The 21,776-nt window shown below is 53.9% G+C and overlaps 5 gene segments (V, D, J or C); all 5 read left to right on the plus strand.

Annotated features, from left to right (window-relative positions):
• Window positions 1-1,259: 1,259 nt before the first annotated feature.
• On the plus strand, window positions 1,260-3,980 carry LOC134524756 (T-cell receptor alpha chain V region CTL-F3-like). The segment is given in 3 exon segments: window positions 1,260-1,308; window positions 2,442-2,737; window positions 3,699-3,980. Coding segments are annotated over 3 exon segments (627 nt in total).
• Window positions 3,981-6,858: 2,878 nt separating this feature from the next.
• Window positions 6,859-12,321, plus strand: LOC134524757 (T cell receptor alpha variable 4-like). The segment is given in 5 exon segments: window positions 6,859-6,877; window positions 7,605-7,634; window positions 8,210-8,490; window positions 11,436-11,489; window positions 12,232-12,321. Coding segments are annotated over 5 exon segments (474 nt in total).
• A 1,499-nt stretch (window positions 12,322-13,820) lies between these two features.
• LOC134524437 (T cell receptor alpha variable 1-1-like) lies at window positions 13,821-15,052 on the plus strand (the record flags this gene model as incomplete). The annotated part of the segment is given in 2 exon segments: window positions 13,821-13,869; window positions 14,760-15,052. Coding segments are annotated over 2 exon segments (342 nt in total), but the record flags the coding sequence as incomplete, so codon positions are not given.
• Window positions 15,053-17,440: 2,388 nt separating this feature from the next.
• Window positions 17,441-19,406, plus strand: LOC134524758 (T cell receptor alpha variable 4-like). The segment is given in 3 exon segments: window positions 17,441-17,492; window positions 18,326-18,606; window positions 19,227-19,406. Coding segments are annotated over 3 exon segments (513 nt in total).
• A 1,311-nt stretch (window positions 19,407-20,717) lies between these two features.
• LOC134524759 (T cell receptor alpha variable 38-2/delta variable 8-like) lies at window positions 20,718-21,623 on the plus strand. The segment is given in 2 exon segments: window positions 20,718-20,763; window positions 21,277-21,623. Coding segments are annotated over 2 exon segments (393 nt in total).
• Window positions 21,624-21,776: the final 153 nt, after the last annotated feature.

Raw genomic sequence — 21,776 nt, forward strand, 5'->3', positions numbered from 1 at the left:
AGCCTTCTCTTTAGTGTCTCTGGCTGAAGAACTCCAACTCTCTCAGCTTTTCTTCCTAAGACAGGTGTTCCAGTCCTCGGGTCATTTTTTACAGCCATCCCGTGGTCCCTGTCTTTCTTTATTGGGAACCCCAGAACAACTGGACACAGTACTCGAGGTGGGCTCTCACCAGAGTGGAGCAGAAGGGGAGAATCACCTCCCTTGACCTGCTGTAAAAGATTCTTTTGATGCAGCTCAGGATACAACTGGCTTTCTGGGCTATAAGCACACATTGTCAGCTCGTGTCCAGTTTTGCAACCACTGGTATCCCCAAGTCTTTCTCCACAGAGCTGCTCTCAATCAACTTGACTCCCAGTCTGTACTGATAATGGAGATTGCCCCAGCCCAGCTGCAGAACCTTGCACTTGGTCTTGTGGGACTTCAGGAGGTTCCTATGCACCCATTCCACCAGACTGTCAAGGTCCCTCTGGATGGCATCCCTTCCCTCAAGAGTACCAACTGCACCACTCAGCTTGGTGTCATCTGCAAAATTGCCGAGGGTGCACTCAATCCCACTGTCTATGTTATCAATGAAGGTATCAAACACTATTGGTCCCAGTATGGACAGGACAAGGGCTAATTGTTTTAAACAGAAAGAGGGTAGAATTAGGTTGGACATTTTGTATAATTTGGAAATTTGCAGAAGGGTGGTGAGACACTGGAGCAAGTTGCCCAGAGAAGTGGTGGATGCCCCGTCATTGGAAGTGTTCAAGGTCAGGCTGGATTGGACTTTGAGCAATCTGATCTAGTGACAGATGTCCCTGCCCGTGGCCGGAGTGTTGGATTAGTCGGTCTTTCAAAGTTCTTTCCAACACAAACCATTCTATGAATCTATGACAACCCCAGCCACGCCCACCAGGGGCACTGCTGCGCTGCTTGACGGAAACACCTTTCCCCGTCCAGCCATACCCAGACACGGGCGCTGGGGCAACTGTTCCCCTGCCGCCAGGCGTTGTCATCAGCATCAGCGCTGGCACCAGCATCAAGCATCAAGCATCAGCATCGCAATCAGCATCAAGTAAGATGTGACATTACTGAAGGAGAGAAAACCACAGCACAGGCATTTGAGATGTGCTAAGAACAAGCATTTTCTCCTCCCCATTTCATTCTTTGTTCCCCTTGCAGAGTCATTTCCGGCAGCTCTGCTCTCTCGGGGCTCTTGGTGGGGATGTGTGATTTTTCTGAGTCTCTCCCACACACGCAGGAGGATCGGTCTCAGCATGCACCTCGGGTATCTTGTCCTTGCTGCCTTCCTGAGGCAACCACTGGGTAAGCATTGGCTTTGACTGGAGGCATGATTCCCCTTCTTCCCAGGAGACCCTCACCCCCTCAACAGGTCTCTGCAGGGAGTTGCTCTTGAATTATGGGCAAATGTTGGGAAACACCAGATCGCAAGTGTGGTTTTGTACCTGCTTTCTCAAGATACTGCTGCTATTGATGGAAAAGAAAAGATGAGACCGAGAAGAAAGAGCTCCTCTCCTGACCATCACAGACCTCTTGCTTTCCTTTTCTCTTGCCACCCATCCACCTCTCTTTGCCTCTCTCTTCTGAGCTCTCTGGGCCCGGTGTTTCGCAGACATATCATTGCAGAAACTCTTTTCCATCTTGAAGTACACCTTTTCTGACCTTGTATCCAAAACACAAATGTTTTTTGAAAGCTGATGCAGGGACATGAAAGCTCTCTCATGCCACTCACGTTCTTAGGGTGTCCCAGTCTCTCTCCTGGCTGGCACATGTCATGCAGCTTGCCTGGACTATCCATTCCTCCTGCAAGTCCTCAGTGCCTGGGCTTCCATTGCCCTCTTTTCCTTGACCTCAGAGCCTCCTGAGAGGACAGTTTTGCACCATTTTTCTCAAGATGCTCTTCCTGTTTGAAAGGAGAGAGAAGAGATACCTCAGACCTCTTCTGCTGCTCTTCTCTCACCTTCAATGCCTTTCTCTCTGCCTCTCTCTTCTGATCCACCTGCTCTCACCATAGAAGATCTCAGCTCTCTCTGCACTCTCATATTTTTCCTTGCCAATGCAAATCAGCAAAACTTGTCAAAGCTGCCCCAAGGACCCTTATGCTCTCATCCCACTGACAGTAACTGGGTCTCCCATCCTGCCTCCTGGCTGGCTCATGTCTGCCATGGCAAACACTAGGCATGAAAGGCTGTTCCCTGTTTCAATGGGTAGCAGGAGCAGGAGCAGGGAGGAGGAGCAGGGACACAGCACAGCTCCTCTCAAGTTCCCCACTGAGCTCAGAGCTCCACGCTGCTGCCCAAAATTCCTCTCTGCTTGCTGTGTCCAGAACTCAGGATTTTCCTCTAAGGCAGATGATAGGGAGCCTTCTATGCTTGCTTTTCATATGTGCTCGTGGTTTGCTTTCCCCTGCTGAGCTGCTGCCCTTCACTTTCTTCCAGGCACCATGGGACAGATCACTGTCACCCAGCAAGAAGGACAAGTCACAGTGAAGCAGGGAGACACCTTCCAGACAACATGCACATACCAGACTTCCAACTTTTATGCTTTGCTTTGGTACCAGCAGAGGAAAGGCCAAGGTCCCCAGCTGGTCTCCTATCAGGCAACTGCTGGCCGCAAGCCCAGTGGCCGTCTCACCACCGTGCTGAACACCATGGAGAAATACAGCCTCCTGCAGCTGGAGGAAGTCGAGCTCTCTGACAGTGCCTTGTACCTCTGTGCTGTGCAAGACACAGTGGTGCAGGGAGCTTCCTTGGCTGTGCAAGAACCCAGGGCAGGGAGGGGATGTGTCTGTGCAAGGCTGAGGGTGAGGGAAGGGGCCCTCAGGTGTCCCCTGGCAGCGCAGCTCCCCCTGTACACCCAGGGGTCTGCAGGACAAGATCCTGTGATGGAATGTTTTCTGTCCATTCCAGACGTCAATTTATGCAACCATGGACTTAAATATTTGCATACCACACTAAATGAAGGCACAGTCTTCGTATTGCCAATGCATTGGAAGTTCTGCTGTCTGATTAAACAGCACACACTTGAACCATTGCATTTATATATTACTATTTATTTGTCTTCACCACTATTAATAACCGCAGGCAGATCCATCCTCCCCAACACCCACTGGGTTTGCCTTGTCTCAAGATGGGGACACCTTAAAGCTGGTTCCATTGTGGTATTTCCCTCTTGAACATTGGCCATGGCAGTTGATGTAAAGAGATACTGTACCATTTCTTCACTTAGGCAGATCTCGGCATGGGGCATCCATGGGCCTTCATTCCTCTGTTCTCGTTGGGGACATTAAACATTCTAGTGAGAGCTGGTTGGTTCCTCCTGCTCATCTGCTGTGATGAACTGGCACTTTTGGTAGCAAGTGTCCTGGATCTGCTCAGTCACAAATGATCAAACTGTGCCTGAGCACTTCTCTCTTACCCTAGAGTGATATTTTCTCCTTTTTGTCCCTGGGCACAGAGGTGGCTCCTCAAGCAAAACATCTCCATGAACAGCAGCTGCTGCAGAATGTCTCTGACCTGAGCCCACAGCAGGAGTCCTTGAGGTTTTAATGTTCACGTGCAATTGGGTAGGCTAGACCAGGAAAGCAAGAGCAGGAGGTAGGAATGGAGTTGACCCCAGCCCAGGTCAGGCAGTGTCCACACTAGAAGGATGCAGATGCTCATGGATAACTTTTATCACCTCGGTGTCTCCTGCAGGAGGAAAATGGCTGCCACAAGCAAACCGGGACATGTCTGTGCTGTATGGAAGACAAATCTTTGATGCAGGAAATCCATGAACAGACTAGGACAGAGGCTCTCTGTCACCTGCTAACCACAAGTGAGGAAGAACTGTTGGATGATGTAAAGTTCAAGGCCAGCCTTGCCTGCGGTGACCAGGAGACTGTGGAATTTAAGATCCTCAGAGAACTGACCAAGACAAACAGGACAACTACTGCAATGGACTTCAGGAGAGCACATCTTGAAGTGGCCAGGGATTGACCTGCTTGGCAAGATGCCCTGGGAAACTTCCCTGGAGCACAGCGGTCCCAGGAGAGCTGGCTAACCTTCAAGGAGAGCCTCCTCAGAGCACAAGGATGGTCCTCTGCAATGTGGACAAAAGAACGCAGCTGGAGTGGAAAACTGCAAGAGATGTAAAGGGAATCAAGAAAATTGTCTCTGAGCCTATTGGCACCAAAAGGATGAATAAGTAGATGTGGGCTTATTGCTTGGTTAAAAAGTGGATCTGGTGACATGTGTCATGGACCTGATGCCTCTTTCTCCTCAGGCCTACCACATGCCTGCATGTCCCCACAAACTCTATGGGAATGATGCAGCTCCCACAGTAGAAGAATAAGGAATTACGGAGCTCGTACTACCATTTGGACATACACAAGTTCATGGGATCACTTGAGATGCATCCAAGGGCATCCAAGGAGCTGACTGGACAGTATCTACCCTGAGCAAATACTCTTAGGAGCCTTCTCGACATGCATGAAAGGCAAGAAGGGGATTGGGAGCAGCTGACATGGTCTTACTGAGGACAAATGATGCCTCACCAACCTCCTTGCTTTCCATGAGGAGGTGACAGGCACTGTGGGAAGGGGAGGGGCACTGCCTGGAGTGTGCCTTGACTTCATCAAGGTCTTTGACATAGCCTCATGGGTGCACACCCATACACACACCGAGGTATGCACACTCACAGGCATGCACACACCCCGACACGTGTGCTGTTGGGGGATTTTTATTGTATCCTTTGAGGCAAATTAAACACATGTTTATGCTTAGATTCAAAAAAAAAAAAAAACACAAAACAAAAACCAACCAACAAACAATGACCAAATGATGAATGTATTGGACAGAGTCTTACCACAATATGCAGTTCTACAAGGAGTTTGCAAAGATGAGTCAGGAGCCAATTCCTGATATACACTGGCAGCAGCACAGGTGCCAACCGTCATAAGTGATCTCCCTAAGGGTGACATAGGGGTGTGGGACCAGCCCCAGCTCTGTAAAGTCACTGGTGCCTCAGTGATGAGTATTCACAGGGCAGCAGAGTGTGGCACACCTGGGACAAGCCAGACTCCCCACAGGCTGCAAACAATGAGGCTGGGGCACCTGAAATTATAATAACCCAGTAAGAAAGGCACTCTGCCTCTTCAAAGCATTCCTTAAAAATGTCATTTATTAGTGCTAAGACTAGAAAGAAAGAGATGATAATATAGGTAACCTTACATCCCTTGAGACGCTGGGAACACTGAGCAGGTCCCATTCACAGAAGAGTTGCCCCATTTTGGTCTGTTGAGTTTTAGAGCCTTTTCTTCAAAGGAAACAATTCAATTCATCATTTTAACTCTCAAACACCACGACTCTGCCAGTTGTTTATTGCATGTGAACAACTACGAGCAGCTTTCCCATCCTTGTTTCTTAGGGTGTAAATCAAGGGGGCTGAGCAGGGGAGTAAGAAGGATGCAAAGAAGAGCCACTGCTCTGCCTAGTGACCCTTTGGAGGGGGTTCCTGTGTAGGTGGAGACACACGTGCCATAGAAACAGGCCACAGCAGTGAAATGGGAAGCACGGGTTGAGTCAGCTCAGTGCCTGCCTTCTGCACAGCAGAGCTACAGGACGATTCTTGCTCTGCACCTGTAGAGAAGTGAGGATGAAGTGGAAGCAGCAGAGGGTCACCTCATCAATACCAAACATGATGACATCCTTGTTGGCAGAAGTACCAGCACAAGCCATGTCCAGGAGGAGGGGTGGCAGATGACTGAACTGGTGCATGTGCCTGGGTGCACAGTAAACCAAATGGGACATGATTATTGTAGGCAGAGCACACAGGGAACTGGCCAGTCCTGTCACTGCCACCAGCCAGACGCACACAGCTGATGCGTGATGGCCCGGTAGCACATTGGGCTGTAGAGAGCCAAGCAGTGGCCACAGGACATGGGAGAAGTACAGCTGGGCCATGCAGCACTGCAAGGAGATGGGTTTGTTCCCTGGCATGAGGTAGCCCTCCAGCACCTTTGGAAGGAAGACACCGGAGAAGAAGCTTTTTGTCTTCAGTTGTGCTGAGCTGGACATTGTCAGCTGTATTTCCCTCTTGGTGGAGGACATGGCTGTGGGGATTTCCATCCTTCCACTTGTACACTTTTGTCAAGACATCTGGATTTACATGCAGGAAATAAGATATGTAGTGGCTGCCAAGAGACATTTCTACTGATCAGAAGGGAAGAGATTTACATGTAGAAGAAACCTCTCCTCCCCGAATGGCACCCAGTCCCTGAGCACAGATTTTCTGTGGGGGCCAACAAAGCAGTCACGGGCTCTGCACTTACCTACACCTCTCTTGGAAAGTGCACCCAGTCCCCTCATCCTTGCTGATCTTCTCATTCCCCTGCATGCTCTTTATGAGAACAATTTGATCTCCCTCAGAAATACACCGTTTCACTGTCCCCATTTCTGTGCTGGCTGCCCTCAGTTCCCACAGGTTTAGCTCCAGTTTCCAGCCTCAACTCATTCAGCAGAATGAGTGACTTGGGAGCATGGGTGACTTGACAGCATGGGAGCTCCTCAGCAGGGTTGGCAGTCCCCGCTCCCTGCCTCTCCAGGCCAGGACACAGCTCCTTTCCCCAGTATTAGGGAGTTCAAAAGGATGGGGATTGCTTTCTGGGCAGGGAGAAAGGATGAGGAATCTTGTCCACCATGTGCTGGCCATCCCTGGGTGCAAGTTTCCAATGCGGTGTTGGTGGTGTCTGGGGTGGGACGCAGTCTTCTCTTATGTCCATGTCAATGCCAAATGGACTTGTACAGCCCATTGACCTGATGCCATGTCAGGCAGGGGCTAAGACCTTGAATCAAACAGGTCCTGAATGAAAGGAACATGAAGCCTGAGGTTGCTGGTGAGTGGAAGGACAGACCCTGTGGCTTGCATCGGGAAAGCCAAAGAGCTGACAACTGCTTTGGTCTTTCAGCCTACAAGGACCTTCATGTCCCACACTGGAATCTCGGTCTGAGTGCCCAGCAACTGCCGCAGGAGGGTACAGACATTAGATTTGAGGCCACATCCACCAAAGCCTAGTGCTGTCCCAGAGGGGTGTCGGTCCTCTTTCCGACATTGGGTGTCAAGGGTGTATGGAGTTCCTGAGCCCATCTCCCCTCCCGAATGTTTGTCTTCCTGGGCTCAGGCCCAACCAGGAGACAGTGCAGCCAAGCCTTCCCCCACTTCGAGTGTTGTTACTCACTCCCAGCAGAAGGAAATGAGTGGCTGCTGGTTCCAGCCCCTGGGCTCGGAGAGAGCTCTGGGAAGCTGGTCCATGTGCTGGGCCAAGGCCCTGCTGCTGTGCCAGGCTGCAGCTGGCGCTGTGCAGGCTGCTTCTTGCTGGAGGACGGGAAGAGTCCATTTCCCAGCTGGGCAAAGTAGTGCCCCTCCAGAGTCCTGAGCGCTCTGAGTCTGGGCGAGCACCCGAGCAGCAACGGCAGAGGGCTGAGCCCCGGGGTGGAGCTGACGGCGGATGGCAGGAGCAGAGAGGAGAGGAGGAGGTGGAGAGGAGGCGGCGCGGCTGGAGCAGAGAGCCAAGGCTGGCGGCGGGCAGCGGAGCGGCGGGATGCTGAGGTGCTGAGGCGCAGGTCTGGCAGGGCTGGCAGCACTGCTGCTGGGTGCGTGGGGCTGGCGGCAGTGCATGGGGCCAGGGCTGTATCCGGTGGGTTCCCCGGGGAGCCTAGCTCCAACTCTTCCCTCTCCTTCTTCAACGTGTCTTTCCCCCTCCTGCCTCTCTGCCATCTTTTGTGTCTCCGAGTCTCCCCTTGCTATTTTCACAATGTCTTCATCATTTCTGTCGCTAGACCTGCTCTGCATTCATGTCTACCTTTGCATGCACCCTCTCCTTCCCCTGTTCATTCTACAGTTCTTATTGCCCTCAATATAGTCCTCTGTCCTTTGCTGTAACACCCACTTCCCCTCTTGGTATTCTCTCTCCATCCATCCATCCATCCACTGATCTGACTTTTATTTAATCTCCGCATGCATAAATTTCAGCTTACCTCCCTTCCTCCTCTAATCCCTCTGGACACCCACACCAGGATCACTCTTGATCTGTGTTGGTAGGCCCATGTCCCCATCTGTTCCTGTCTTGTGTCACTGCTACAGTTCCTGACAAATTCTCTGCTTCAAGCACCATCAGAGCTGGACCATCTTTAAGAGTTGTTGTCCTTTCGTTCTCCTTTCCCAGCAGCATCTGCAGGAGGAGCCCAGGTACAGCAGCAGCAGATGGCAGAGACCACCGAGGGCATCGGCATCAACATCACTTGCTCGCACCCCAATATAAATTCTTACGACTCCATCCACTGGTACCGTCAGCTCCCGGGACGAGGCCCCGCACTGCTCCTGAGCACTCTCAAAGACTCCAAAGAGCTGCGGGACCCGCCGGGGCGGCTGTGGGTGTCGGCAGACCGCCGCTCCAGCGCCCTGTGGCTCGCCCGGCCCCGGCGCGGGGACGCGGCGGTGTATTACTGCGCCCTGGGAGACACGGGGAGAGGAGCCGGGGCTGCGGCCGGGCAGGAACCGGCGCGGGCGGGGCCGGGCGTGTGTGTCGGGGCCGGGGGGACCGGCCCGGACGGGACCGCCAGGGGGCGCTGCCGCTCCGCCCGCCGGGGCCGCCTCGCCCCAACCGGCCCCTCGCCCCGCGCCGCTTCCCCCGCCCGACCGGCCCCGGCCCCGGCAACCCCGCGCTCCCAGCGGGACGCACACAGAAATCCCCCGCCACACTGCCGCCGCCGCCGGGGCAGGAATGGAGCCCGGAGCGCTGGCCGTGTCCGGCGGGGCCCGGCAAGGAGCGATGGCAGCCGCCGGCCCCGCTGGCGCCCGGCCGGGAGCAGCGCCTTTCTGCTCCGCACAGGGCGGCGGGCGGCAGAGATCCTCCTGCCCACGGGCAGCCGCCCAGCCCTCGCTCCTGCCGCACGGACCGCCCACTGCTGACATGGAACATACAGGGCCTCTTCTCGGCCTCTTGACTTTCCCCACGAGGATGCCGAGGGAACCCTGAGCAGGTGCTTTCATCTGCTCTGCAACCACAGGGACTCCGGGCCGCAGTTGCCAATGCCAAATGGTCCTCAGAAAAGGACAGCGAGAAAGGGTTTCTCATTTCATTACTCTTTAAAAGCTCAGATATACAATGGAAAACTGAGTCCACCAGCTACAGAATTCCACACACCTGCCCAAATGTTCCTGCTAGCATTACAAAGTCGTTGCATGGGGTCAGGAGTTGAAGCTCCCCAGCGGCAGGAGAAGGGCATGTCGAGGTCAGAGGCACCTTGAAACGCTCCCCAGAGGGGCTCAGTGCTGAGACCACGAGCTTGTCTGACAGCATTCAGCACCTCTGGAGTTGAGGCCCAGGAGACAGGGCAAAATGCTTGGCCTGGACACACTGAGCGCAGCCTCAAGGCATGCCAGGTTCCTCCTTGAGGAGTGAGTCAGAAAGGGATTTGCTGAGTTGCCCTCAGGGGCTGGAGGTCTGAGGGGAGTGAGAGCTGGCAGGAGGCTGGGGAACCCTGTGTGGCTCGAGCAGCTGACAGAGGTGGTCAAACCCCATGGGCAGAGGCTTCTGAGGCACAGAGGGAAGGATCAGCCCTGCTCCCTGTTCCAGCTGGACTTGAGAAATGTGTTTCCAGGCAACTCTTGGCAGGTGACAAAGAAGGCAGAGTAACAGGTATGGCCAGGCCAGCACATGCATCAGACACATGTTCACACACTTTTAGTCCCTTTCATTCTTTTCTCCATCTGTCTTCCCACACTTGTTTTAGCCCAAACTGCTTTGATCCTTCCATTTTCCTGTGTTTGCTGCTTATTTTAAGCATGCCATGTCATGTGCAATCCAGAAAAAAAACTTTTCCACTTCATCCCATAAGGGGTTTGATCCCATAAGAGGATGTAGAAACACCCGGAGCTGAGAGGCAGCGCTTCTACACTAGACTATGCCTGAAATGATGCTCAAGCACCTTCTGACATGGGTCAGACGTTCCAAGGCACTCCTTCTGAGTGAAGGATCCTTATTTTATTTGGACTCCTTATTTTATTTGGACTTGATGACTGTGTTTCCAGGGAAATCCTGGCAGGTGACAAACAAGGCAGAGCAACAGGCATGGCCAGGTCAACAAACACATCAGACACATGTTTGCATGGGATTGGCCCCTCTCATCCCTGTCTCTATCTGTCTTCCCATGCTTGCTCCAGGCCAAACAGCTTTGGTCTTTCCTTTTCCCTGTCTCCCTGTTCCCCATCTCTCCTGCTTCTCCTAAACATCCCATGCGTTGCACAATCCAGAAGAAACCTTTACACTTCATCCCATGAGGAAAACAGCCTCCTGCCTCCTACTGCCTGACAGCAGGCTGCTTGGTTTCCTCCTTCAGGCTCCTACAGGGATTTTCCGGTGCCCCAGGCCCCTTCGGCAGTGTGACCTGGAGCTGAGAGGCAGCAATTATACACCAGGCTATGTCTACCTGAGAGGGTGCTCAAGCATTTTGTGACATGGAGGGCTGTGAGAAGCCTGGCCGTGGCCTGACTGCCCAAAGAACCACCAAGTGCTGAAAAAACTCCCTTTAGCCCTTGTGAAGCTGGAACAGTGTAAGGGTCAGTTTGGTGTCTTTCCCTTAGTTTCTCACCCTAATGATCATCTTCACCAAAGAGCTGTGGAGTCCCAAGGAGGCCTGGCTGAGAAGAGTCTCTTCTTCATTCCTTCCCATCAGCTATTTACACACATTGCCAAGATCTCCCAGAAGCCTTCTCTTCCCCAGGCTGAACACTGCCAGCCCTCTCAGCCCATCCTCAGAGGAAACATGCTCCAGTCCATCCACTATTTTGCTGTGCTCACTCCAGTACCTTTCTTGTACTGGGGAGTCCAGAACTGGACCCAGTACTCCACAAAGGGCCTCACTAGCACTGAGTGGAGTTTGAGGGTCAGGTCCCTCATCCTGCTGGTGATGCTCTTGCTACTGCAGCCCAGGATGCTGTTGGCCTTCCTTGCCATGAGGGTGCATTGCCACAGCAGACTCAGGGCCACCTTTGAGCCACTGAAACTGAGCAGGACACAGCAGTGAGTGCTCAGGAGAAGTATCCCAGCTGCTTGTCCAGCTCTTACTTTTCCCACCAATGGCCACCAATGGCCACTGTTGGAGAAGGGGGCTCTTGGTAGGAGACATGACTGCTTCTGTGGCTTTATTTCCAAGGTACAGAAGCACAAGGTGAGAAAATGTCTTCCTGGCCCTGCATCTGGAGATCAGTGAAAGCCTAGACATGCGAGCAAGACCCATCTGCCAAGCACTGGACAAGATTCCCTGTTCATCCCCTTGAGCTGACCCTCTGCTTTTCACAGCTCTCCTGCAGCTCTGGCTGGACTGTATGGCCTGAGGGAATTCCTGTGTCCCTGAGTCCCTCTGGATTCTGTGCCCACATTCTCTCTTCAGGAACTCACACACATGAGCAAGGTCAGCAGATGCCACTGCAAAGGCGTGTGGAAGGTGAGAGTGGCTGGTTCAGTATGGCTATCAGATCAAGTCCCTTTTCCTTTCAAAGGGAAGCAGCAGCAAAAGGGAAAGTGTTAAAAAAAAAGCACACAATGACACCAATCTCTCAGCAATTGACAAGGGAGACAAGGAGGGAGCCCAGAGCCATTCAGCTGCTAATTGATGGGCCATTTGGAAACTGCAGGTGTAGCTCTGAAGTGGGTCAGGCTGAGCTTTGGAAGTGACAAGAAGTGACAAGAGGAGCATGAGGATTATGGGTGTTTGAGGGGGTCCTGTGGGACTAGACAACACTTATTAAAGAATGCTTTGGGGAAGGGTCAAAAGTGGGGAAAAGAGAGGACTGGGATGTAGCAAGAGGAGGCAATAGAGAGGAGGAAGGATAAAGGGAGGTACTTGCAAGTAAGCAGGGGCTGGTGAGTGCACTTGTTGGGATGAGCCCTGTGCCTGATCACTACAGCCCCCCCTGCCTTCTTCATAAATCCTTTCTTAATCATCCTTCTGCATACCTTCCCTTCCTTTCCCATGTGTGTGTGCTGTAAGGTCTGAGTGCCAGTAAATGGAGCGACTGGTGTGAAAGAGAGCTCTGGGTGCCAGTAACTGGGCAAACAACTAATGGCCATGGAGACTGTAGGCCTGGGTGCCAGTAAATGTATGGACCAGGGTGTGCTGCAAGGTCTCAGTGCCAGCAACTGGAGAAGCGGCCTCTGGTCACAGACCCTGTCGATCTCTGTGCCAGGCGCTGGAGGGACTGGGGTGTAAGCAAGGCCTGGGTGCCAGCAACTGCAGAAGGAAGAACGTGTCCCAGGGCTCATACATCTTGCTGTGAGCAACTGGAGGGACCTCATTGCATGTATATGTGTTAGAGGTCAAAGAACCAGTGACTGCAGCGATGATGAAGGTGGAGCATGGTTGTAGATAGATTACAGGTACAATGTGGCTCTTCCTCCACAGAGTGCTGACTAAAAATACCGTTAATTGGAGATAACACAGAAGGTAAAGTGGTATGGTACAGGTGATGTTATGCCCTTTTGGATGCTCAGAACCTTGATTTATAGACCATCAGGCAGAGCTCAAGTTGGGGTTTCACAAAAAGTGCAAATCCTGCCCATGCCGAGACTCACTGGCATTGTCATCTCTGGAGTTTTCATGGCATTTCCTTAGAAATAAACCACTAATTTTTTCATGTTAAGCAAAAGGACAATTATATGAAAGCACAGTGCCTCACTCCTAGATCAAGACAAGGACGTGTTTGTTGGAGTGTTGCCAAGTTTGGCAAGTGATATATACAGCTCAGCACAGCACAGGTCGGGGCCTACTCAGGTCAGGTTAACTTAACGACAATGAAGAGTTTGTTCTGTCTGCCATGGATTGGGTGCCATGGGATGGGTGCCATGGGATGGGTGTTCTCTCTGTCAACTGGTGCATGGGATCAGTCTGGAGTTCCTGTGGCAAAGGCGTGGGAGTAGGAGTCCCCACCTGCAGTACCCCCACCCTTTCACGAGCCCTTTCAGCTGTGGGTGCAGGACTGCCCTATCCCCAGCCCTCGCAGTGCAGCACTCCAATGGGTGCCCTATGTGTTTTCTGAGAGTGGGGGTGACCCACTCATCCCTCATTCTGTTGCCTGCTGACCTTTCACCCTTTCCCATAGAGTAGGAATAGGTTGTCTGTCTCATCTCTGGGTTTGGGGCATCTAAGAACGGTTCTGGAGCCATATTCTTCTCTCTCACTGTTGGTTATCCCATCAGAAGAGGACATGGCAAGAAGCCCTGGTCTACCGCACAGGAGGGTTCCTCTCCTAACTGTGGGGAGCTGGGGGAGAGGCATTGTTCCCAGGAAGATGAAAAAGAAAGGGGAGAAGTGAGAGAAACAGAAGAGAATTCTGTTCCCAAAGGAAATAGCAGTGTCCCAAGAGAGCTGGGGAGCACAGCAGAAGATATTAAGCCTCATTGGGGAAGAAATCCCTGACCTTATAAGTTGCCAAGCAGTGGGAGTGCAGAAGAGCAGGGAATTCTAGCTGGGAGGTGACTCCACTGTGAGCTCACTGGGAACAGCCCCTTCCCACAACTGGGGCCCCCAGAGCCCACAGGGGCTCTTCATGGGGAAATGCTGAGAATGCCACTGGCTGAGGGAGCCACAGGTGTTGCTGCTGGAGGAGGGAGAAACCCAGAAGCAGCATCTGAGGCACAGGAAGAACAGACCTCTGCTCTTCCCCGCTTCTTCCTTTGCTCCCCCAACAGCGTTGCTTCCGGCAGCTCTGTTATCTCGGGGCTGGGAGGGGGTTTTCTGACTCTCTCTCACTCCACAAAGAGGCGGGTTGATGTCGACATGCACCTCGGATCTCTCATCCTCACGGCCTTCCTGGGGCAACTGCTGGGTAAGTCCTGGTTTTCTATAAATGCATCCTTCTTCCCCCAAGGAAACCCTTGCCAGCCTGATCAGGATCATGCAGAGAACTACTCTTGAATTACAGGAAAACACTGTGAAATACCAGCTCACATTTGTGGTTTTGCACCATTTTTCTCAAGACGCTCTTACTGTTTGAAAGGAGAGAGAAGAGACACCTCAGACCTCTTCTGCTGCTCTTCTCTCACCTTCAATGCCTTTCTCTCTGCCTCTCTCTTCTGATCCACCTGCTCTCACCACAGGAGATCTCGGCGCTCTCTCTCACTCTCACATGTCTCCCTTTCCAGTGCAAATCAGTAGATCCTGTCAAAGCTCTTACAGGGACTTTAAAGCTCTCATCCCACTGACATTAACTGGGTGTCCCATTCTGCCTCCTGGCTGGCACATGTCTGCCGTGGCTTCCACTTTTCTCCTGGATGTTGACACAGCCAGGGATCCCTCTTTTCAAGCTCACCATTGTATATAATCAGGGAGCTGGGAGCCCTCGGAGATGGGATGGATGGGGAAGCAGGGTGAATCTTTTTGCCGTAGCTGCATGGGCCCCTTTACCTGCTGGAGGGTTGCTGGTCCCAGCACATGAAGATCAGGCCTGACAGGCTTTTCTCTGCTCCTCTATGTAGTAGGAACAGGAGCAGGGAGGAGGAGCAGGGACACAGTACAACTCTCACAGGGTCCATGCTGGGCTGAGAGCTCCGAGGTGCTGCCCAAATCTCCTCCCTATCATGCTGTCCCCAGGCCTCAGAATATTCCCGCACGGTAAGGGAAAGGGAGGGAAGCTTCACAACCAGGGTTTTTTATTCACTCCTGGTTTGCTTCCCAGAGCCTTTCCCTGCCAAGCTGCTGACCTTCACTTTCTTCCAGGCACTATGGGACAAATAACTGTCACCCAGCAAGAAGGACACATCACAGTGAAGCAGGGAGACACCTTCCAGACAACCTGCACATACCAGACTTCCAACTTTAATGGCTTGGTCTGGTACCAGCAGAGGAAAGGCCAAGGTCCCCAGCTGGTCTCCTATCAGGCAACTGCTGGCCGCAAGCCCAGTGGCCGTCTCACCACCGTGCTGAACACCACTGAGAAATACAGCCTCCTGCAGCTGGAGGAAGTCGGGCTCTCTGACAGTGCCTTGTACCTCTGTGCAGTGCGTGACACCCCGGTGCAGGGAGCTTCCTTGGCTGTGCAAGAACCCAGGGGAAGGAGGGGATGTGTCTGTGCAAGGCTGAGGGTGGGGGAAGGGGCCCTCAGCTGTGCCCTGGCAGTGCTGCTTCCCCTGTACACCCAGGGGTCTGCAGGACATGATCCTGTGATGGAATGTTTTCTGTCCATTCCACACATCAATTTATGCAACCATGGCCTCAAGCATTCCCATACCACACTAAATGAAGGCACTGTCTTCCTGTAGCCAATGCATTGGAAGTCTGATAAAACACAAGCAGCACGCACATGAGCCATTGCACATACATGTTAGTGATTTATTAATTTTGACCACTATTAATAACTGCAGGCACGTTCATCATCCCCGACACCAATTTGGTTTGTCTTCTCTTGAGATAGAGACACCTTAAAACTGGTTCCATTGTGTTATTTCCCTCTTGCTCCTTCCTGGAATTACATGATTACAAGAATTTTTGAAAATACTCAGAACCACGTTGTGGACCCTCCAAATGTTGCATGGTCATGTGCTGGGATCTGGAGGACCTGCTCTCCCCAGTGCACTCTGCCCATCCTTGGAGCCCTTCTCATGCAATACCTCATAGGCTTCCCGCAGCCCTGCACCATTTCTTCTGTGAGTGTGTGTGTATGTCCTTGTTGTCCCTCCTCAGGAGGGAATGTGCAGGTCATAGTGAGGACAATCTCCCCTGCTCTCTCCATGAGCACCACAGAGCAGCAGGTTCCCAGGATTAGAAGGAGCCCGAGTGCAGCTGAGCGGTGATGGCACCAGCCTGCTGGAGATGCGTCCAGGGAAGAGGCACTGAAATGCAGCCCCTGCCTTCTGAGATCTCCTTCTTCTGCCTCTTCACAGCTGACGCTCTGCTGCTGCCTATTTCACACCACAACAAGGATGGTTCCACTCCACTTGGGATCCTTAGTTCAACTGAGTGTGACAATATCAGGAGCACCTCAGCATGGCCGGCAGTCCCCGCTCCCTGCCTCTCCAGGCCAGGACACAGCTGCTCTCCCCAGTGCTAGAGAGTTCAAAGGATGGGGATTGCTTTCTGGGCAAGGTGAAGGCTGAGAAATCCTGCCCACCATGTGCTGGCCATCCCTGAGTGGATCTGCTTCCAATACCGTGTCAGGGATATCTGGGTTAGGACACAGGGCCCCTCTCATGCCCAAGCTAAGGCCCAACGGAGTTGTTCAGCTCATTGGCCTGGTGCTGTGTCAGGCAAGGCCTGAGAGTGTGTCCCAAACAGGTACTGAATGAAAAGAACATGAAGCCAAGGGCCAAGTGCATTGCTTTCTCAGGAGGTAACAGGCACTGTGGAGAGGGCAAGGGCAGGGGATATGGGTACCTGGAGTTCAGAAGGAACTTTGATACCCTCTCCCATTCTTCTTTATGACCAAATTGGAGATGAATGGGTTCATTAAGAGGATGATAAAATGGGTGGAAAATTGGCTGGACTACCAGGCTCAAAGAGTTGTGCCTATGGAGAAATGGGCTGACTGGAGCCTCATGAAGGCCAAAAAGTGCAAGGGCAATGTTTTGTATCTGATGGAGGAACCAGCCCATGCACTCACGTAAGCTGGGAGCTGGCTGCCTAGGAAGCAGATCCACAGAAAAGGATGTGGGGTATAAGGACAGCAAGCTGAACGTAAGACCACAGTGTGCCCTTGCAGCAAAGGTCAAGTGCATCCTGAGCTGGATTAGTCAAAGCTTAGCCCACAGGTCCAGGAAGGTGACCCTGCCCCTCTGGCCCATGTGAGACCACATCTGGAGCACTGCCTCCAGGCTGAGGTGCCCTCTTCCAAGAAGGATATTGACCTACTGAAGCAAGTCCAACAAAGACCACAAAAGTAGATAGGGGGCGGGCAAACATGACGTGCGAGGAGAGCCTGAGAGAACTGGGCCTGACCATCTCGGAAAAGCGAAGGCTCAGGGGAGACCTCCTTGCTTTCTACAACTGCTTGATCAGAGAGAAAAGAGACAAAGGACGAAGACACTGGAAGTGCTAAGTGACTGAGTAGCATCAATGGACATCACCTAGCATAGGGAGAAATCTGTAGGATTTCATATGGGAAGCTGGACCATCTGCTGTGCCAAGGCCCCGCTACTGTGCCAGGCTGCAGCTGGCGCTGTGCAGGCTTCTTCTTGCTGGAGGACGGGGAGAGTCCATTTCCCAGCTGGGCAAAGTGGTACCCGTGCGGAGTCCCAGAGCGCTCTGAGCTCGGGCGAGCCCCCGAGCAGCGCCGGCGCAGGGCCGAGATCCGGGGCGGAGCTGGCGGCGGCGCAGGGGAGAGGAGAGGAGGCGGTGGAGAGGAGGCGGCGCGGCCGGAGCAGAGAGCCGGGGCTGGCGGGGGGCAGCGAGGCGGGAGCGGCGGGATGCGGCGGTGCCGGGGCGCAGGGCTGGCAGGGCTGGCCGCGCTGCTGCTGGGTGCGTGGGGCTGGTGACGGTGGATGGGGCCAGGGCTGTGACCGGCAGGTTCTCTGGAGAGCCCAGCACCAACTCTTCCTTCTCCTTCTTCAGCCTCTCCCTCCCCCTCCTGCGTCTGCCATCTTTTTTGCCCCTTTAAAAACCCTCCGAGTCTTCCTATTCTTCTTCTCCCTCTTTCTTCAACACCTCTATTGGTACAAGCCTCCTTGCATGCACGCCTGATTTTTCATGCACCCTCTCCCTCCCCTGTGCATTCAACAGTACTTATTGCCCTCAATATAGCCCTCTCTCCTTCACTCTAAGAACGCCTCTACCTCTCTACTCTTCCTCTCTTCCCTCACTGATTTTCTGACCCATCTCTCCATGCAACTACCATCCCTAACCCCTCTTCCTGCTCCCTGAGGTCCCTTTCTCTTCTTACCCTCTGCTTCCCTCATATATGTAGGCACAAGGTTGCTTTCTGCATCGTGCCATACATCCACTCATCCCCCTGTGCATTCACCTTTTATACTTCTGAATTCATCCCTCCATCCTTCACTGTAACACACTCACCTTTCCTGTCCTTCCGCCTCTCATCATTCATCCATCCATCCATGCACCTGACTTTCCTTCTGTCTCTCCATGCATCATTTGCAATTTCCCTCCCAGACTGCTCCCCTTGTTCCACACACACCAGGATCACTCTCCATCCTTGTTGATGAGCTCCCTGTCCCCAGTTGTGCCAGTCTGTCTCTGTCACACTGCCACTCTTTGTAGTGATTTCTTGGGGAAAAGAGCCATCAGAGCTGGGCGACCATTCTTGATTTTTGGCCTTTCCTTCTCTTTCTCGGCAGTGGCTGTGGGCAGAGCCCAGGTGCTGCAGGAGCCGTCGGCAGAGACCACCGAGGGCACCGAAATCAACATCACTTGCTCGCACCCCAATATACAGACCATGGAGTTCATCTACTGGTACCGTCAGCTCCCGGGACGAGGCCCCGCACTGCTCCTGAGCACTCTCAAAGACTCCAAAGAGCTGCGGGACCCGCCGGGGCGGCTGTGGGTGTCGGCAGACCGCCGCTCCAGCGCCCTGTGGCTCGCCCGGCCCCGGCGCGGGGACGCGGCGGTGTATTACTGCGCCCTGGGAGACACGGGGAGAGGAGCCGGGGCTGCGGCCGGGCAGGAACCGGCGCGGGCGGGGCCGGGCGTGTGTGTCGGGGCCGGGGGGACAGCCCCGGGCGGGCCCGCCAGGGGGCGCTGCCGCTCCGCCCGCCGGGGCCGCCTCGCCCCAACGGGCCACAACTGGCCCCCCGCCCCGGACCGCTTCCCCCGCCCCACCGGCCACGGCAGCGGCAACCCCGCACTCCCAGCGGGACGCACACAGAAATCCCCCGCCACACTGCCGCCGCCGCCGGGGCAGGAATGGTGCCCGGAGCGCTGGCCGTGTCCGGCGGGGCCCGGCAAGGAGCGATGGCAGCCGCCGGCCCCGCTGGCGCCCGGCCGGGAGCAGCGCCTTTCTGCTCCGCACAGGGCGGTGGGCGGCAGAGATCCTCCTGCCCACGGGCAGCCGCCCAGCCCTCGCTCCTGCCGCACGGACCGCCCACTGCTGCTGCTCCACGGGCAGGGGCTGGGGATCTCTTCCACCCCACTCATGTCGCCAGGCTCTCTTAAAACAAGAAGACCCAATTGGTACAGTGCCAACACAAGCCCTTGCTTTGACACCACAACCACAAGTGGTAACTTTGTCAATCTGCTCAGCTACACACTTACAACTTGAATCCTCCAGCTCCACACTCTGCTTCTGGGGTGCTCCTCCTGGTGTTGCACAAGCATCCTGTGGAGCCAGTGGTTCTACCTCGGCACCGACTTGAGAAGGAGATACTGATTGTCACAGACACCTTCAAGTGTCTCCTGCAGTGCCTGGTGATCAGAACATAGAGCTTGGGGCACAGGATTCCCCTTAACCTCAGACTGAGAGACTTTAGTGTTGAAGGGAAGTCCAGGAGACAGGAGAGAAGCCTGAGCAGGGCACTGGCTGAAAGACACATCTGAGACTCGAGGTCAGACTCAGGATGGAGCCCCAAAAGAGATGTGCTAAGTTGCCCTATGGGGCTGAAGGTCTATGGGGAGACCTGGAAAGGGGCCTCTGGACATGGGGTCCTGGGCCCAGCCGTTCCCCAGTGAGGCCTGTGTGGCTGTAGGAGCTGAGAGAGCTGGGACAGTCCATGTTCAGAGGCTTCACGGGCAGAGAGGAAAGGGTCAGGCCTCTTCCCTGCCTCAGCTGGGGCCTGTAGTGGTAGCCATAGTTGTATTCCAAGGGAACTCCTGGCAGGTTTGCAGTCATTGGAGAGCAGACGGCAGCCCACTGTCCTTCTCCCATGACCTCAACTGAACAACAGGACAATAAAGGCCTTGTGGGAGCGTGGTTGTGAATGGGGGCTGGTGTGCCAAGAACGTGCTTCTTGCAGTCCCTGCCAACTGTGCGAGAAAGGCCCTGGGTGAGAAGAGGCAGAGGAGCCCTGCTCCAGGCAGCAGACACCAGAAGACATGAAAATCAAGTAGGCCTTTTGCTTGCCTGGGTATTGAGGCTCTGGGGCTCAGGGTGGGAGAAGCCTGTGGAGGCTGTGGGTAATGTGGGTACGTGAAGGGACACAGAAGGACTGCCTGCACAACAGAGAGCTGGGTTGCCATGTCCTCCCCCTGCCAGAGTGAGGCAGTGTGTCTGTCCCTGTGCAGCTGGTTTCTGGAGCAGATGCTCTTCACAGAGATGTTTCTCTTCAGGTTCCTCCTCTATGGCCAGAGGAGAAGGGAAAGAGTGTGTGACACCTGGGTCCAAGGCACTTCAGTGTGTGCCTGGTCCTCTCTCCATCCAGACAGTCCCAGGGACAGGGTGGACATGGGTGGGTGCAGGGGTGCTTTCTCCCTCTCCTGGAGAGTTGGGTGCAGGCCTGTGCAGCTGGCTAGGTGGTGGGTGTCAGGAGAAGTTCTCAAGGGATCTTTGTTCTTTAGATGGCCACTACTTAAACCATGATTCTTTTATGTCTCTAGAGGGCTGCCTTGTGGTAGAGGTCGGGGGAAAGGCCCAAAGAGGCCTGGCTGGAGCAGCAGGGAGAGAGTTTTGCTCCACCCTCTGGGCTGTGGTTTGGAGGCCTCTTTGATCGGGCAGAGGTAGAAGAAGAGGTGAAGGTGCAAGCCTCGGGTCCCTCATGCTCGCAGGTCCCTGGGCACCCCATGAAGGGAGAGCGTGACATGGTCCTGATTTTCCTGTCAGCCCTGGTGGGACTGGCTGACTTTGGTGAGATGTGACTTTCAGGCTGGGGAGATTGAGGCAAGAGTTTGTGCATCTGGTGGTGGAAGGGAGGGGATGTGAGTGCTGACTGCCTGGGATACCTGGGAATGTATCCGTAAGGAGATCAGGGGCTGCATATGGGTACAGCAAATAATCTGGGAGATGTCAGGAGTAATGGGCATCAAAGGAGGAATAAGACCTCACCTGAACTTTGCAGCTGCTCAGCATTCCTGAATGTGCTGCTAATACATATTAAGCCTGAAAAGAGGGAAAGGTGCTGGGGAATGGACCAACGTGGCATAGAGCAGCTTCTCTGCTGTTTGTATTGGATACAATGCTACCAATCTCTGTAGGGATGGCTATAAACGAGAAGCTGCAGAACAAAAGGAGACAAACAGCTAGTCATTTCTGAGGCAAGGAAAAGTGAGGTGGACAGCGGGGACAGTGAGCAAGCTGATGAAGTGGTAGATGGACAGGTCCATTGGCAAGCAAAGCTGAAAGCCTTTTCTGGCTTTACAGGTCATGCCCAAAAGGACTCTGTGCTCCAGTTCCCAGCAGAAATGACCATCCAGGCGGGACGCAAGGCAACTCTGCACTGCAATTTCTCCACCAGGGATTCCAATCCCTACATCTTCTGGTACCAGCAGCACCAGACCCAGTCCCTTCGGATGCTGCTACGAGTAAGCAAGTACAGAGCTCATGAGGCATCAGGGAGGTTCTCCTCCACACTGTCTGCAAAGGACTCCCAGGTGCTTCTGCATGTACGGGACACCGAGCTCCAGGACAGCGCTGCCTATTTCTGTGCACTGAGCCCACACTGGTGCCCACAGCTGGCAGCAGTGCACAGAAACGTGGGGGTGCTCTGAGGAGCAGTTCCCTCCCTGCCACTGCTTGCATGGAGCTCTGAGCTCAGCCTGCCCAGCAGTGGCACCTGGGGCTGTGGTGAGGATGGGCCTCTGCCTCCCCAGCCTGTGCTGCTGTGAAGCACATGCCAATGTGACTTTTACAGCTGTGTCTAG

This window comes from Chroicocephalus ridibundus, chromosome 17 (genome assembly GCF_963924245.1).
Source record: "Chroicocephalus ridibundus chromosome 17, bChrRid1.1, whole genome shotgun sequence".
In the NCBI taxonomy this organism is placed as follows: domain Eukaryota; kingdom Metazoa; phylum Chordata; class Aves; order Charadriiformes; family Laridae; genus Chroicocephalus; species Chroicocephalus ridibundus.